Source organism: Erigeron canadensis, chromosome 8 (genome assembly GCF_010389155.1).
Source record: "Erigeron canadensis isolate Cc75 chromosome 8, C_canadensis_v1, whole genome shotgun sequence".
Classification (NCBI taxonomy): domain Eukaryota; kingdom Viridiplantae; phylum Streptophyta; class Magnoliopsida; order Asterales; family Asteraceae; genus Erigeron; species Erigeron canadensis.
In genome coordinates, this window is record NC_057768.1 from 2602273 (window position 1) to 2617710 (window position 15438).

At 35.5% G+C, this 15438-nt stretch overlaps 2 protein-coding genes across 5 annotated transcripts; both read left to right on the forward strand.

Annotated features, from left to right (window-relative positions):
• Positions 1–1221: 1221 nt before the first annotated feature.
• On the forward strand, positions 1222–9755 carry LOC122578046 (probable isoprenylcysteine alpha-carbonyl methylesterase ICMEL2). 4 transcript variants are annotated; one of them, XM_043749911.1, is made up of 12 exons: positions 1222–1698; positions 6040–6116; positions 6254–6323; positions 6418–6498; positions 6617–6691; positions 6833–6934; positions 7018–7155; positions 7408–7473; positions 7580–7723; positions 8898–8988; positions 9143–9323; positions 9465–9755. In XM_043749911.1, the coding sequence occupies exons 1-11, from the start codon at positions 1400–1402 to the stop codon at positions 9302–9304; spliced, it is 1305 nt and encodes a 434-aa protein (XP_043605846.1). In that variant the 5' UTR covers positions 1222–1399; the 3' UTR covers positions 9305–9323; positions 9465–9755. The 4 variants fall into 4 exon arrangements, with proteins under 4 accessions (XP_043605846.1, XP_043605845.1, XP_043605847.1 ...); XM_043749910.1 differs by having other exon boundaries at positions 1228–1698; positions 9143–9755; XM_043749912.1 differs by having other exon boundaries at positions 1228–1698; positions 6045–6116; positions 6254–6292; positions 9143–9755.
• A 215-nt stretch (positions 9756–9970) lies between these two features.
• On the forward strand, positions 9971–10473 carry LOC122609782 (elongation factor 2-like). The gene is made up of 2 exons (XM_043782724.1): positions 9971–10069; positions 10165–10473. The coding sequence occupies exons 1-2, from the start codon at positions 9971–9973 to the stop codon at positions 10471–10473; spliced, it is 408 nt and encodes a 135-aa protein (XP_043638659.1).
• The last annotated feature ends 4965 nt before the right edge of the window (positions 10474–15438 follow it).

Sequence of the window (15438 nt, forward strand, 5' to 3'; positions counted from 1 at the left end):
ATTCATTGTTTGTGAATTTTTCTTTTTTGATTAGATTACTTTTTAACATAACTTTCTTTCGAATTTATAACTAGCTTTTTAACATTCTAATGTATAAACATTTTCATTTTGACAGTTTGATAAAGTGGTTGTTGTTGCAACAATCGGTTTTATTCCAACCGACCAGTTATGGTATTCAATGGAATGTGTGAACTGTTCTCAAGAAGTTAAGTTGACCGATCTCTACATGGATGCAGTCGACATTATTGATGCTTTAAGGGACAACAAAATGTAGATTTGTTGTTTATGTAACAAGGAAGGAGTTCTCATCAATCCTAGGTATATATTTATATTTCATATTAAACTCTATAATCATTAAGTTGTGTGGTTAAATTGTATCTCTGTTTTTTTCTTTGTTAGGTTTAATGTGCAAGTTAGGATTGTAGATGTCACTGGTGCTATTGGAGTTAAAATGAATGATCAACAAATTTCAAATCTTATACAAAGAGCAGTCTATCAAATTTGTGATGAAAATTATGAGGTATATTTGGTTTATTTTAGTGCTAAATAAGACTTTTTCAATGCATTTTAAGTCATTAATTTTTTTTAAATGGTCATTAGTTGTAATAGGAGTACATTTACTTCGCTACATGCATGCTTGAATTGGTGTTGAAGAAATTATTTAAGGTTATAACGCATCCACGTGGGTCTATATATCAAAGTGGGAGAAAATTCATAATACCTATCACATCCAGGTAACCAAAATAGTCCTTCTTATATGCGCCTACTATGGACAATCAATTTTATAATTTCTCTCTGGCGTGCAATGTATGCGTTTTAAGCCCTCGTGTATCATTAATAAATCCCAAGGTATATCTGACATTCTTCTTCTTTAAATTAATCAATTCATAAAAATATTTTTATTATGTCCAACTCAGTTATATTTATTCATTGATATAATCTTAAAATAAAGTTTAAGAAAAATTATTTTAAGTTGTCCGTGCGATGTAAGCACTAGTAGTATTTAAACGTTATTGTTTGAATTTGAAAATCATTATAAAGACGACTCCTTAGTCCTTCCATCTTCCTTAACAGACAAAAAAAACTTATTGGTCAAATTTTTTTTATTAAATGTCGTAATTTTGATGGAATATAAAAATGAAAAGATAAACAAAAAAAAATAAAAATAATAAGATGGAAAAACACGACAGTTCGACAAATATAGATCATACAATACAATACCGCCGCTCGAGAAAGAAACGAATATATATATATATATATTATTATATACAAAAAATATACAGTATATAGATAAATAGCGCGCCTGCAAAAATCAAAAGCATTTGGCACAAAAAAGCAAAACAGAAAAAGCAAAAATCGATTCCTCCAACGGTGGAATTAATCGCCGGAGATTGGCTGAATGGTGATTCAGCCTCAATCTCCGATTGCTTATTTTCCGGTTAAATCATCGTCTCCAATTAAACAAGAAGAAATGAATAAAGACAATAACAGCGAGATTGATTATTCTCCGTCGTCGCCGTCGTCGTCTTTACGACGTAGAACAGGCGGATCCAGGACGGCAACGGAAAGACGGAGAAGTAACGTCAGGATGGAGAAGTCATCGTCGTTTATAAGCAGGTCGAGCAGAGAGATAGGACATGCTGCTTCTGAAACCTTTTTGCTTACTCGCCTTGCCTTTATTCTCTTACGTTATCTCGGGTACTCTTTCTCTTTATTGGTAGATTATTATTATTATTATTATTATTATTATTATAATACAACAATCTTAGGAGAGACGTAGACAGTCATACCTCGACCCGAGGGTCAGCACACACAATATAATAACTAACAATATATAAGTATGTATATACGGTAAATGAATAAGGGACCCTGTTCAGGATACAAAGAGAGAGTCGAGTGGTTCTTATGTAAGGAGTCTCACTTTTTCGGTGGGCTATCCTTAGAATTTGAGATGTTTACCCTGGGATGTCCGAACCCAGTCTACCTTGGGTATGGAGTATGGACCATGTGGTTTATATTATAGGATCCTGTAGTAATTAACTACTAGCTATAGATCTTGGTTTGGTTTTGCAAGATACACCCACATATATAAACCTAAAAAAACCGTTTGATGATATGACTAGAATCTATGTCAAAATCATATTGTTTGAGCTTCATGTAAAAACCGATTTGAATCATTGGTACTTTGATCCTACTTGATGTTTGTATGTATGAGGTGTATTGTTAAGAAAAAATGTGAAGTTGGTAATTAGAGGATGTCTTTAGGAATAATTTTGTATTCTATTACTGATGGTAGAACAAGATACTAAGATAATGGTATCGATGAACAAATTTATAAAAAATTCAAATGAATCATGATCAAGTTATAATTCTTTAACGATAGATGATCTTGTTTTGGTTCATGACTTAGGTAGATCGTGTTGGAATTTTTCGGGGAGTGGGTAATCAAATAATCATAGAATAAATTCTAAATTTTGTTAGATACTCTCTTAGATTGTAGGACACAACACTTGCCAAAGGTTGCATGGTATCTATGATTGGCTAAGACAAAATCACACTTAAGATTTCGGGTACGGAAACTAGGGAAACAACATAGAGATTTTGTTTAAAAGATATGTCTTTGTGAGAGCAAAATTGTGTTTTTATAAAACACAAATAGTTGCAAGCTTTGGTGAGCTGATATGTTTGTTGACAGGAAATGATGTGTCTGTTGGTGAACAGACACAACCTGATAAATTGTTGGGAAAATCTGTATGTCCCACCATACAGGCATACATGTCATTTTGGAGTCGGGCTGCTGCCCCACAATCCATAAAGCTTAAAGAGTGTTTTTTCCTTGACCCTCCATTCGTCGTTTCTGGAATCAATATAGATTTTACGAGTGTGTACTCTGCCTTTTCTCAGTCCATATTAGAGCGCAACTGAATCTTACTAACTTTTCCCCCCTGTATTACTTATAAACAAAGGCGGGAAAAGATATGGTTTTGAATGCTTTTAAACTCCCCCAAAGCCGCGTATTTGTATTTAACTAAATGGATTTTGGCAGTTTTCACAGATTAAATGAAGACAAACTGTTATGGCGTTACAACAGTTCGTCCTGCCAAAACTATTTGTCTCTCTAAGAAACCGCCTTGTCGGAAAAAAAGGGTTTAATGGGTGGGAACCCTCTGGTCTCATGTACCGTCTTGGTACCAGAGCGCACGCCGCATAGAACCCATGCCCGGTAAGTCACCATCCTCACACATGGGTCACAAGATATAGTTTCTTCACTTGTCTTTGACAAGTTTTGAACCTGAGACCTCTAGTCTTCATCTGTGGGCCCATGTGGTCACTTGATGACAATACCACTATGGTTTCACCCCATTGGTAACAACCTGCGTTCTCACATGATGGCGGTACCACTAGGGTTTAACCCCATTGGTGAGAACCTGCCTTGTCACACAGAAAAAGAAAACGTTGTAGTGGTCACGCAACCCAACATAAGGATACACCAAGCCAAAGTGCTTAAAATGTGTACAAGTATCCCATCGTAGATTGATGTGAAGGTCATTGGCCTGAGCGTGCATGGAATCTTTGTTATAAACCATCTAATATGTTTTGCATCTTCAAGTTGAACACCTCATGGAATTGATAATGGTTATCAACTTGAGAAAAAGGTAAGTCCATCTGAGTGGTAATATGGTTAGATGGATATGTGCATATGGAAATACTCTATTAACTTTGATTGATGGCTGGTATGTGGGTGACAAAAGATAGAAATCATCAAAGCATATTACTTTTTACATTCTTGTTTAACTGAAATGAAAATTTGTTACATTGCTTATATATAAGAAGGATCAACATTAACCGGAAATTCAAAGCAACGTATTTAATTAGCTATAGTTATTAGTTAGTAGTTATGTGCTGTGACAGTCTTGAAGAACCTTTATATCGCATATACTTCATAGAACGGTTGAGGATTGGCTCATTTTTCTAGGCTGTTCAGGCTGAATTCGATGATAATTTAAGCCCCCCTGACCCCCTCCCACCACACATGGCAAGTTGGTAGTGTGCATGGATTATGACTAATGAGTCACAATAGAACTAAAGCTATCTTTGATGTGAACAAAGTGACAATCAAGTTTTATATGCTTAGCTTTAGCATGTTAACGTGATTAGAAGGTAAAACCAAGGTGGATTACTTGTCACAAAAACAATTTTTACTTGAGTAGAGAATCAGAGATAGGATTATAGGAATATGAAAATTTTGTAAAAGGCATCTTAGATTCTTAACCAAGAAAGCTCACCGGTACCAAGGGCCCTGTGTTCTGACTCATTGAGATTTGACAGTGCAGCACTGCAGCCTCTCTTACTTGGGTATGTACAGGCTGTTAAAGAGGGTGCCACATACAATATCCTTGTTGTGGTCATGTCATGATAATACATAATAATGGTGCAAAGATGGCTGAAAGTGACATGTGAGCAATACAATTATGTGTAGTTTTGATTTCAGAACTAATGAATTTGTGTGCGCTTGAGACTTTAGTTTTAAGTCATACCATTTGGTTTCTCTCTCTGATTCTATTGCATGAAAAGCATAAATTGATTGGGCTGATTCTGGGTATGGTCCATCATTGCAAAGACCGCTGCCTCAAAGAGATTACCAGGCTGGTGAGAGTCAAATGAGACGTATCTTGTCCCGCGGTCATGTTAACAATTTTGTTTCCCTTTATTCCTATGAAGTATCGGGGATGACTTTGCAGGTAGCTTATACTCTCCTTGTAGGGTGTGAACTGTTGGATAGCCTACAATTCTAACTTTCTTCTTTGTAATGACCTTTTTAATGACGATAACTGCATTGCATACCGACATTTTTTTTCTTCTTCTTCTTCTTCTTCTTTTTTTTTTTTTACTGTCGTGTCATGGCAGAGGCTATAGAAAGTATAAATTGTTGATAGGGGTTGCCCAAGCAGATTTGCTACCTAAAATCTGAGCAATAGTTATCCTGGCCCATTTTTCTTTTGCCTCTCAACGTCTCATGTACAGTGTACACATGTAAGGGGATTCTAATACATCAATTTCATCATTTAGCCATTTGAGTAATTGAATTAGTTGATCAATCTCATTTCTTATTTGATAAATGCAATGGGCAATGGCTATCAGGTAGAGAGTACTGTTCCTGCAATTCAAGGCATTAACCAGATACAGAATCGATAAATTATAAAATTCAATGAATTACTTGTATGCTCAGGAATTGTGCTAAAAAAAGTAACCATGTCATGTTTTCTTTCCATTGTGCCCCTTTTCTTGACTTGGTCTCTGTTTTTTGAAGCTTTTTGTAACAATCTTCAGTTTATCTTTTGAATACAACTAATCACCATTGATCACTTCCATAATATGTAATTAGCAGAGCTCAGTAAGTTTTTGCGATATCAGGATTTGACCAGGATGGATGGTTATTTGGTTGAAGAAATAAAGGTTGATATGAAGACTTGAAGTCATTTTCAACTGTATTAATAACTTGATCAACTACTGGACTCATTGCTTAAATAGGATACAAGTGATTCATCTTCTGATACCATAAACTTTGATGGCCAATTTGTGTGTGAAAAGAGGGAGAGAGAGAGTTCAGACCTAATGACATATCAATTGAAACATTCTTATTGTAGTATACTACTTATATATATGAAGGGTTAAAGTTAACTGGAAGATAAAGTTGCTTAACTAATTTGACTGCGTATCTAACTAAATTATTTAACTAATTTACCTAATTAATCAATTTTTCCTAAGTTGGACTCTTAAATAAGATCTTCTATGTTCGTTTCTCGTTGGTCTTTTGCAAGACAATAAATGATTAGGTAAAGTTGTTGAGATTGTGTCTTTTAATTAGTCTCTTCACTTCCTGTCAGCCAGATGCTGATCTTTGCCTTGTTTATACAGAGTATTACCAATGGTAGCAACACAACATATTAGTATTGCATCATGAGTTTTTTTAAGTCAATATACGGGTTTTTGATGTTGATTATGAAAATTCAGTGGTAATTACTTGCTTTCAATCAGGGTAGGCTGGCGGTGGATGTCAAAGGTTCTTGCCCTGGGTCTGTATGCAATGTTACTACTACCTGGTTTTCTCCAAGGTATGTTTTGTGACTTGTCATTTTTCTCTTTGACAGATCTTCCATACAATATAATCTGCATTTATTATAGCTCAGTATCAGAGCTTGTTAACATGTTTTGGATGAAAATTTTGACGACTCGTCGACTCCTTTTGCAGTTTTATATCAATATATCTTTTCAACCCAAATTCTGAGAGGTATAGTTTATGGAGATCAGCCTAGAAATAAGTAAGGAAAATTTGTGATTCAGCTACTAACACATTATTCATCTATATTCCACTTAGTTTAATCATATTATGTAATAACTGCAAATGTATTTCAGGCTGGATCTATACTTGCCCAAAAATATAGATAGTCCAAAGCCAGTTATGATATTTGTGACTGGTGGAGCATGGATCATAGGGTAAGCAATGACGGCATGATCTTTGTACTATAGTGAAGGAATTAGGTGAATGCTTATTGATGCAGAAAGCATGTAACTGTGCTTTGTTGACCTGTTTCTGTTTGCTGTCGTGATGTAGATATAGAGGATGGGGTTCCCTTTTAGGATTTCAATTAGCGGAAAGAGATATCATCGTTACATGCCTTGATTATAGGTCATTGCATTTATCCAACTACTTTTCCCCTTCAAATATTTTACTGACTAAGTTGATGTGATTCATGCTAGTTTTTTTTTTTTTTTTTTAAAATTCTACAATCATTTAGTAACTTGTCATTTGCTTTTACATTTCATCTAGGAACTTTCCCCAGGGCACAATCAGCGATATGGCTGAAGATGTTTCTCAAGGAATTTCATTTGTGTGCGATAATATAGCCGATTATGGAGGTGATCCCAATAGGTGACTTTCTAGTCTCTATGAGGTATATGGTGCTTTGTTAATAATGTAGCGCCATAATGTTGATTTTGGACTTCTTTATGCAGGATATATCTAATGGGGCAATCTGCTGGTGCCCATATAGCTTCTTGTGCACTCTTGAAGCAGGCTATCAAAGAATCTAATGGAGAGGCCACCTCATGGAAGCTGTCTCAGATAAAAGCTTATTTTGGTTTATCTGGAGGGTATGTTGGATTCCCTTTTTTTAAACCAGTTCACTAGATGCGTTTATGGTAATAAATTCCACTATTTACAGTTCTGGGACATGGAAAGTATTTATACATGTTTTTGGTTTTTGTATATAGATAGTTCCAAATAGACTCTCATGACATGCCTAGGAAAAACTGATGATGGCTTATATTTCCTTTTGTCCCCACTTGTCTTAAAAGACTTCATTGGTTTCTCTATTTATGATTTTTGATATACTCACCTGGTAGGTACAACTTAACCAACCTGGTTGACCATTTTGACCGACGGGGTCTCTATCGCTCTATTTTTCTAAGGTATTAACAGTATTTATTTCTCCCAATGTTGTGATTACATACTCTTAAATTGGTATATGTTTATATCTTTGTTTTTGTTAGCACATAATATGACATTATATGACAGTGTAATGGAGGGTGAGGAATCCCTGCAACAGTTTTCTCCTGAACTTCTTATCGAAGATTCAAGTGCGAGAAATGCCGTTCCTCTCCTGCCTCATATTGTTCTTTTTCATGGAACTGAAGATGTTTCTCTACCACCAGACGCAAGGTTTGACTTCCTTCCCCTCCTCTTGGAAGTAATGTGGGTAATTTCATAATAAATGAAATCTTCTTCGATAGCGTACATTCACCGTTATGTGTTGAACATGCAAATGCACCTTTCTTTGTCATGCGTGTCTTGTGGGTGTAATAGTGAAGAGATGGCAATGGATAGGATGTAGTTACATCCATATCTGTTTAAACTTAATTTCATCAACCATATCCATCATTCCATTGGATGAAGCGGGTTAATGGATACCCATTGGATATTAAAACCTAAACTTTTTCTTAACAAAAGATCACATTTTAAATGATATAAGAACATAATTTGTCACAAGTAGCAATAAGATTAACACCTGACAATATAATTAATGGTAGCTGTAATAACTTGATGTTTATTCTCATATTATAAGTTTTTGGTAATTTGGATGACAAAAAATGAGTGAAGATATCACCATTTTAATGGAAAAAACAATTAAAATTAGTTTAATAAACTTATATAACATAAGAAATGTATAATTAGTAGATTTTAATACGAAAGGATACCTTAAAAGTTCATTTTTGTCCTAAATCTTTGATAAGTTTAGACTTTTATGATTATAGTGTGTTTGTAAAAGTTCATTTTAGAGGGTAAAAGGATAAAATCCATGAATAACAAATTGTCATCCACATCCCACATCCATATCCATTAAAGGTGTATCGTGGGAGGCGGATATCCGTCGGATCGGGTATCCATTTCCAGAGTCTCATTAGGGTAAATGAGAGGTCAACATATATAGCTGTTAGAGTTGTATCCGTGCTTGTAGTATGCCGCTTTTGAGACTCGTTTCACCGCACTCTAGAGTCTGGTCGTCAGATTGGGATCTGTACAAGTGGTTGCACAAGTTGGTTATTTTGTGCATTATCATCTAGCTTTCATTTGTGTATATATACAGAGTAGACATGTCCAAAACTTTATTATGTTGATGTATGATATACAGATTTATACATATGATTTCTCTCTCATCTCTGTCTCTCTCCCTACAATTACTTGGTTCTCACATTAGCCAGCATCATGCGAGGTGATGTGAATCTCAACCATAAGGCACATAAAGGAGGCCTCAACCAGGGATATATGATCATGTATGTATGTGTATCTGTGTGATCAAGATATGGTGCAATATGTAATTTTTTTTGTATTGCAGTATTAAATTTGTAGACGCTCTCAAGAGAGTCGGGGCTCGAGCTGAGCTAAAACTATACGATGGAAAAACTCATACTGATTTGTTTGTTCAAGTAAGTTCCAGTATCTGGATCCTTTGGACTAACAATCTAACATTCTTTTTGACGGATCTCCAACATTGCAAGAAAATATATCAGAACAGAATGTTAATTTGGCTATATCTATACTAAACACACGTTTTATTTCTTATGTGGTCAACTTAATCAGGATGCTCTAAGAGGAGGCAGAGAAGAGCTATACGAGTATATAGTTGGATATTTACATGCTGGTGATATGGAAGCACTTGCCAATGATGCTGCCGCTCCTCCAAGAAAACGCCTTTGTCCAGAACCATTGATCAAGTTAGCTAGTATAGTGAGCCCTTTTTAAGCATTCCCAATGTATTGATGCACAAGACGGTCGGGCTGACCAAAGGGATCAATCTTTTACACCGATGTATCGTACTCTCTCGACCAGGTCATCATAAGAAAAGACTGCAAAATCTTTCCGAAGTGTTATAAAGAGGGAAGGCGCGCTACAACTAACATAATAAGTTTTCAGGACAGAGTGTTACTGGTTTGCTTTACATTTTGTACTTCAGCTTATTTATTTTGTCTCTTTGATGGTGATGACCGTAAAATTGGTCAGCCCAAATTATGTGACTAATGTACAATACCATGCAATCGTCTTGAATTGGACATGATATTAGATAATCTGATTGTTAACATGATTTTGAGTAACAAATTGTATTTGTATTTACTTTAAGAAACAGAGATTTAGTACCCGGGTTGACGGGGACAATATGCAATTAGTTGGTGCTTTCGTGTGTTTTCGTTTTAAAGAATGGATCCAAATCAGTATTCCAAACATGTGTTTTATAAGATGATTTATATATAAAAGTACACATACCTTGTAATCCCAAAATTCAATGATGGTTGCAAGGTAAGTCCCTGTCACTCACTATCAGTCTATATTGTTGAGATTGGCAACATTGTCGGGGGCGAATGAAGTAAACGCCTACAAATTCGAGCTATGAATTTTACGGTCTCACCAATAATGCGGGTTGAGGTTGAGTGCAAGGTCGCATCCGACCTTCCTAAGTTTGTTGAGGGTCTAAGGCGTCTGGGAAAGGCGGACTCCATCCTAGCTAAAATGGTAAGTCAATCTGGCAGAAATTTATAGGAGTTGGGGAACATCATCTCGAAACATGTTTGCAAGATTTGCAAAAAATGGTTGGGTGTCCCATTAAGGTTTCAGCAGCAGGTGTCCCATACCGGGAGACCATCGTTGGTTGTTCACCTCTTATGACGGCCAGGTCTTATAACAGCCACAACCGCCTCAACAAGACGACCAGACCCATGCCTGCTGTTCTTGTCGAGGCCATTGATGATGGCACGATTGGTCTATCAGATGAAGCAAAGGATGGTACTAAAATCTTGTTAGAGCAAAATCAATTGCTTGCAAAGCAGATATGGAGTTATGGGCCAGATGGTTGTGGACCAAATATGTTGTTAGATCAGTCCAAAGGAGTCCATTATCTGAAAGAGATCAAAGACTAGGTGGTTGCTAGTTTCCGGTTGGTTTCCAACAACGGTGTTTTGGCGGATGAGGCGATGAGAGGTGTCGTTTTTGAATTGAAATATGCAATGCTTCATGCTGATGCTGCCCACAGAGCTGCAGGTCATGTCATACCAACTTCCAAAAGGCTTATGTACTATTCTGAGATGACAGCTTCACTCTTATGAAGCCCAAGTATTTGGTTAACACTCAGGCAGACAGGCACTAGAAAAGTCTCTAAGTGGAATCTATGAAGTTTTTAATGAACAACGTGGGGAAGTAGTATTAAGTCCAGGTTTCACTGGACTAGCTCCAATAAAGCAAACTGGAACTCCACTAAAGATTTGTCCACAAACAATTGAAGACCACTGGACTTCACTCCAGTTAAGATCTATTCCACTGAAGACATTCTCACTGAAGTCGAAGACTGAAGTTTAAAGAAGGAAAACTGACAAATAGCGGGGCCCACTGCCAGTCTTAACTGATCAAAGACTGGAGCTTTCGTCAATGTCCCAGAACTTACAAATATAAACACTAGTTACGAGGAATTGACTTTTTGCCTTTACACGCTTTTATCCAGACAACTCTTTTGTCTATTATTAAAAGTACAACACCGGTGTATAGGTGGTTGGTTAAAGCAAGATAAGTCACATTAACATGACTTTATTCTTGTACCTTAACCAATGTATTTAAGGAATTAAAGTTGTTTCCTTAAATGCATGCAATCATATTTGTATGGCTTAATTAATTGACTGGTGAATTTATTTGCCTATAAATACTAAGTCATTTTCCTCATCAAATCACTTTTTTGCAATTTGGTAAACTTGCTTAAATACTCTCAATCATAAAAAGGAATACTTCATAACTTTAGGTGCACTCTTAAGTTTATTTTTGAATGTATAAGAAAAGAAAGGATAGGAAAGTTTTTAGTTTTCTCATTCTTTGAGTTTTTCTGAAACAAGAATAGAAAAGAAATGTTGGAAAAACCAAGGGAATTTTGCTCCAAATATTTTCCGCCCATTCACGGCCGAACTTGGATGTAAATAACTTCTCGAAATATATAATTACCAATATAGCCCTCAACAAATGTTCTTACCTTGAGTTGACGAATGTCTTTCACTATACGTTACCACAAAATTTACTCCATAAAATCCCTCCATGGTGTCTTTTCCTTCCAAAACATATATGATCAAGTATTCACACTCTTTTGAATTATGAATTCTTGAGTTCTTGCTTACGAAGTTATATTAGCTGTCCACTAGTTGGGTTAAATCATGAAGTGAGGGACTTACAGGTAGTTGAAGAAAGGTAGAGGCCTGGAACTCCATATTATGGCGTATATAGTGGCTTGTCTGCCTGCTTATGAGGCTTTCAGATTTACGAGGGCCTTGGCCATGAGGACTTCTGGACAAGCTACGACCCAATGTGTGTTTGATCGATCATTGGGAGTTGATGGGATCAAATCCATTGGAACCTGGAACAGCAGCAAACAACATTGTGAGAAAAAACAGAAAGGACAAAGGTTTGAAGAAAAAGTTTGGGTAAGATGTGTGTAAGATGAGGGAATGAGGTGTCACTCAATTCTATCTTTTATGTGTTGGTTGTTGCTTCTACTATGTTCAGGGAATGATGTGTCCCTCTTGTATCTTTGTGTTTATGTTTTTTTTCCAGAGACCTGCACTTGAGAATTATTATTATTATTATTTTTTAACCTTGATGAATGAAGCGTTTTTTTCTCTTTCTTTCCCTCTTCTACTTTTGATCTATCTAACTCATATAAATGGGAAATGATTAATCCTCTTAACATATTAGCTTAAAAATCCTCCTAACTTTTAGACGAGGGCATATGGAAAAATCAGGGGGTGAGATTAAGAAAGAGAATTAGCGGTATCCACATGTCACTATCTAAAGCTATTAAGAGAATTTTTAGGCTAATTGGTTAGGAGGATAAATCATTTTCCCATATAAATATATGAAGTTTTGGACAAAAAGTTTCCGGCCCCTCACCTGTGCTTTGAGCTTTTTACTTAAATTTTAATATTATATTATAGTATGATGATTAGGCATGTGCTTATAGAAGGAGAGTCCCCAGGACTTCTTGCCTGCCACGTCAGCATCATATCACTCAAGACCCCCCTCGGGACTATAACTGTCTATAAGGACAACTTTTTCAGAACTTCTTCGACACATCATCACTTTTTTTATATTATTTTATTATTTAAACACATATATACATAAACACTATTATTAATAATTATAGGTTTAGAACATTTGGTTAATAATAAAAATTGAAAACTTGTAATAATAACTTGGAAATATAGAGTTTTAACCAAAAAATATATATATACAACACATATTATATATATATATATATATATATATATAAACCATACCCGCACACACAACACACACACAGATTGACACACACACATATATAACACATATACTTTCACACATAGTATCTCTTTTTCATGTTACCTGCACACTAAGATTACACACACAGTTATATAAATTATATATATAACACATATATGTATATAAATAAATAAAAATTTGAAGAAAATGTATTCCTTTTAATTTGGCCAATGAAAATGAAGAAGTGGGGCTCACTCTTGGCGTCCATCAACTTCTTGTGGAAGAATATTACGGAAGACGCAGACACAAGGACGACCAATGTCAATAAACCGTCCGCGTCTTGGAAGCCAAGGACGCTCGCTGAAGACGTCTATAAGCACCGACCTTAGGAATCTATATACGAGTAGTTTTATCGGAAGGGACATCTATATATATACAACCAATATGTTCACTTAATATTAATATATATTATTTTTAAATGACAAACTATTTTACTCATATATTATTGAAAAAAATATGTGATTTTTTTGAAAAAATTCCACAACATGGACATTTCCATAAAACAAAACAGTTATAAAGTTGATTTGTATATGTAAAAACTTGATGAAAAAGTTTCAAAAAGAAAGAAAACAAGTCAAACTAGCATTGACTAGTAATCCCCTCAACGGTAATAAAACTACAAAACCCCAAAAATAAACCCTCTCACTTTCCGCATGCAAACCCACTCCTTTTCTGCATAAACCCCAATTCCTTCCCTTATTTTTCAAAATTCTTAAATTCGATAATATTTTAATCCAGATTAGGGTTAGGGTTTTTAGTTTTATTGTTATCATCTTATTTGTTGTTGTTACTTTTTATTATATAATAATCTTCTTAATAATAATCACAATAATTCTCATAATCACCAATATTAATAACGTTATCATCATTATGGATTATAGCCGATCAATACATGAAACCCGCAATATTCTTACTTCTTGTGATGATAACGTTAATAATAAACGTCGAAAGTTAACCGATTTTGACGTCGATTTTAATCTTACAAACTTGTAAGTCCTCCTTTAATTTCTTTGTGTCTTTTTGTTTTTTGTTGCTTATGTTATTGTATACAGTATATGTTTTCTTGTTTTGTCTCTATATCTATATCTATATCTATATCTATATAGTATTGTATTTGTATTAAAGTAAGAATTTAGGGCACGTGTTTGTATATGGCGACAGTATGGGATCTTGAGTAATGCACACTTAGGAATGGGCGGGTTTTGGGTCGGTAACGCCGTACCAGAACCTGATAAGAGAATAGGTACCCCAACCTGACCCGATACCAATGGATGTTCACGGGTACCCTATTGGGCCAATATGATTCACCCAAAACAGACCCGAAACCTGTTTTTGCCCATTTGGTTCGGGTTTATATATATTTTTGCCATATGGTGTCGAGTTTCACCATTGTTCGGGTATCAGGTTTCCCCATCAGGTCCGGGTATCTTTTGGCTATGGTTTGGGCTGGTCAATCCGTATGGTTTTGAGAATGTATATAGGAGTGCTTAATTATACTGTAACTCATTTGGCCCATGTTGTCTGAAACTAACAAGTCAACTATTTTGGACCCTTTGTTAAAGTGGTCATGGGCTAGGTTGAATTTTCCAAACCCTTTATGTTACCAAGGTCGTGTTCGGGTTGGGAAATGTTGACCAGCCAGTCGGACCCAAACTGAATTCCCATCATACATGTAGTAGTGTTTTAAGTTTGAAGTTTTTACTTACACTGAAATGAAACTTCTTGTGCAGTACCCACAAGTATATAGAGCCAACTGAAGAGCAGTGGACGTCTTTTATGAATCATCTCAACGACCCGTATTCCACTTCCATTCCTGACTCACTTCCATCTTTGATTGAATCTCCAATGGTAAGGATAATTGCCTTCTGTTTTCTATGAATTTTTACTTTGGACAGTACGAATATCTATTTTACATCTTGTTGTCTGTCTTAGTTTGTTTAACTTTGTATCTTGAAACTTTTATAGCAGAATGTCTATGAATTGCAGAGGTTGAATAATTATCCAATGAATGTGGGATACAATGGTTGCAATTCTGCTTCTAAAAACATGTCGAATGTTCAATGTTATGGAGGTATGTTCGGCTTTTATACTAATATAGTTTGGCTGGCTGTATATATATTAACTTATGTATCATGTATATGTATCATAACGTGCATTATCAATTTCTGCAGGATCTGCATTCATGAATGTTGGTAGTACAAATATGTTTACTGACGTGATGAACTTGATTTGTCCATCGGATATGGAGGTCGATACTCCTTATGATGGTAGAACAGTGCCACCTGGCAGTGTTTTTCACTCTATTTCTCCTCCGTTAGCTGAGAACTTTCATCAACAGAAATCTTTTCATCAGGGTATGGTTTCTTACTATGTAAAGATAATCTGCATAAAGTTATTTTAACACCACTTGCAACTTATAATGTGATTTTTTGTTTATAATTGTTTACTAATAGGTCAAGGTCTGAGCAACTTGATCTTTCCCACAATGGCGAATGATGTGCAGTCTTTGTATTCAAGTCACATTTCTCATATCGACTTGCAACCGCAGTTTC

What these genes read in the sequence shown, in the direction of transcription:
- LOC122578046 (XM_043749911.1), top strand. Translation starts at nt 1,400, where the DNA reads ATGGTGATTCAGCCTCAATCTCCGATTGCTTATTTTCCGGTTAAATCA. An exon ending in TATGGAGGTGATCCCAATAG is followed by an intron (nt 6,935 to 7,017) that starts GTGACTTTCTAG and finishes TTCTTTATGCAG; the next exon opens with GATATATCTAATGGGGCAAT. An exon ending in ATACTGATTTGTTTGTTCAA is followed by an intron (nt 8,989 to 9,142) that starts GTAAGTTCCAGT and finishes CAACTTAATCAG; the next exon opens with GATGCTCTAAGAGGAGGCAG.
- LOC122609782 (XM_043782724.1), top strand. Translation starts at nt 9,971, where the DNA reads ATGCGGGTTGAGGTTGAGTGCAAGGTCGCATCCGACCTTCCTAAGTTT. An exon ending in ACTCCATCCTAGCTAAAATG is followed by an intron (nt 10,070 to 10,164) that starts GTAAGTCAATCT and finishes TGTCCCATTAAG; the next exon opens with GTTTCAGCAGCAGGTGTCCC.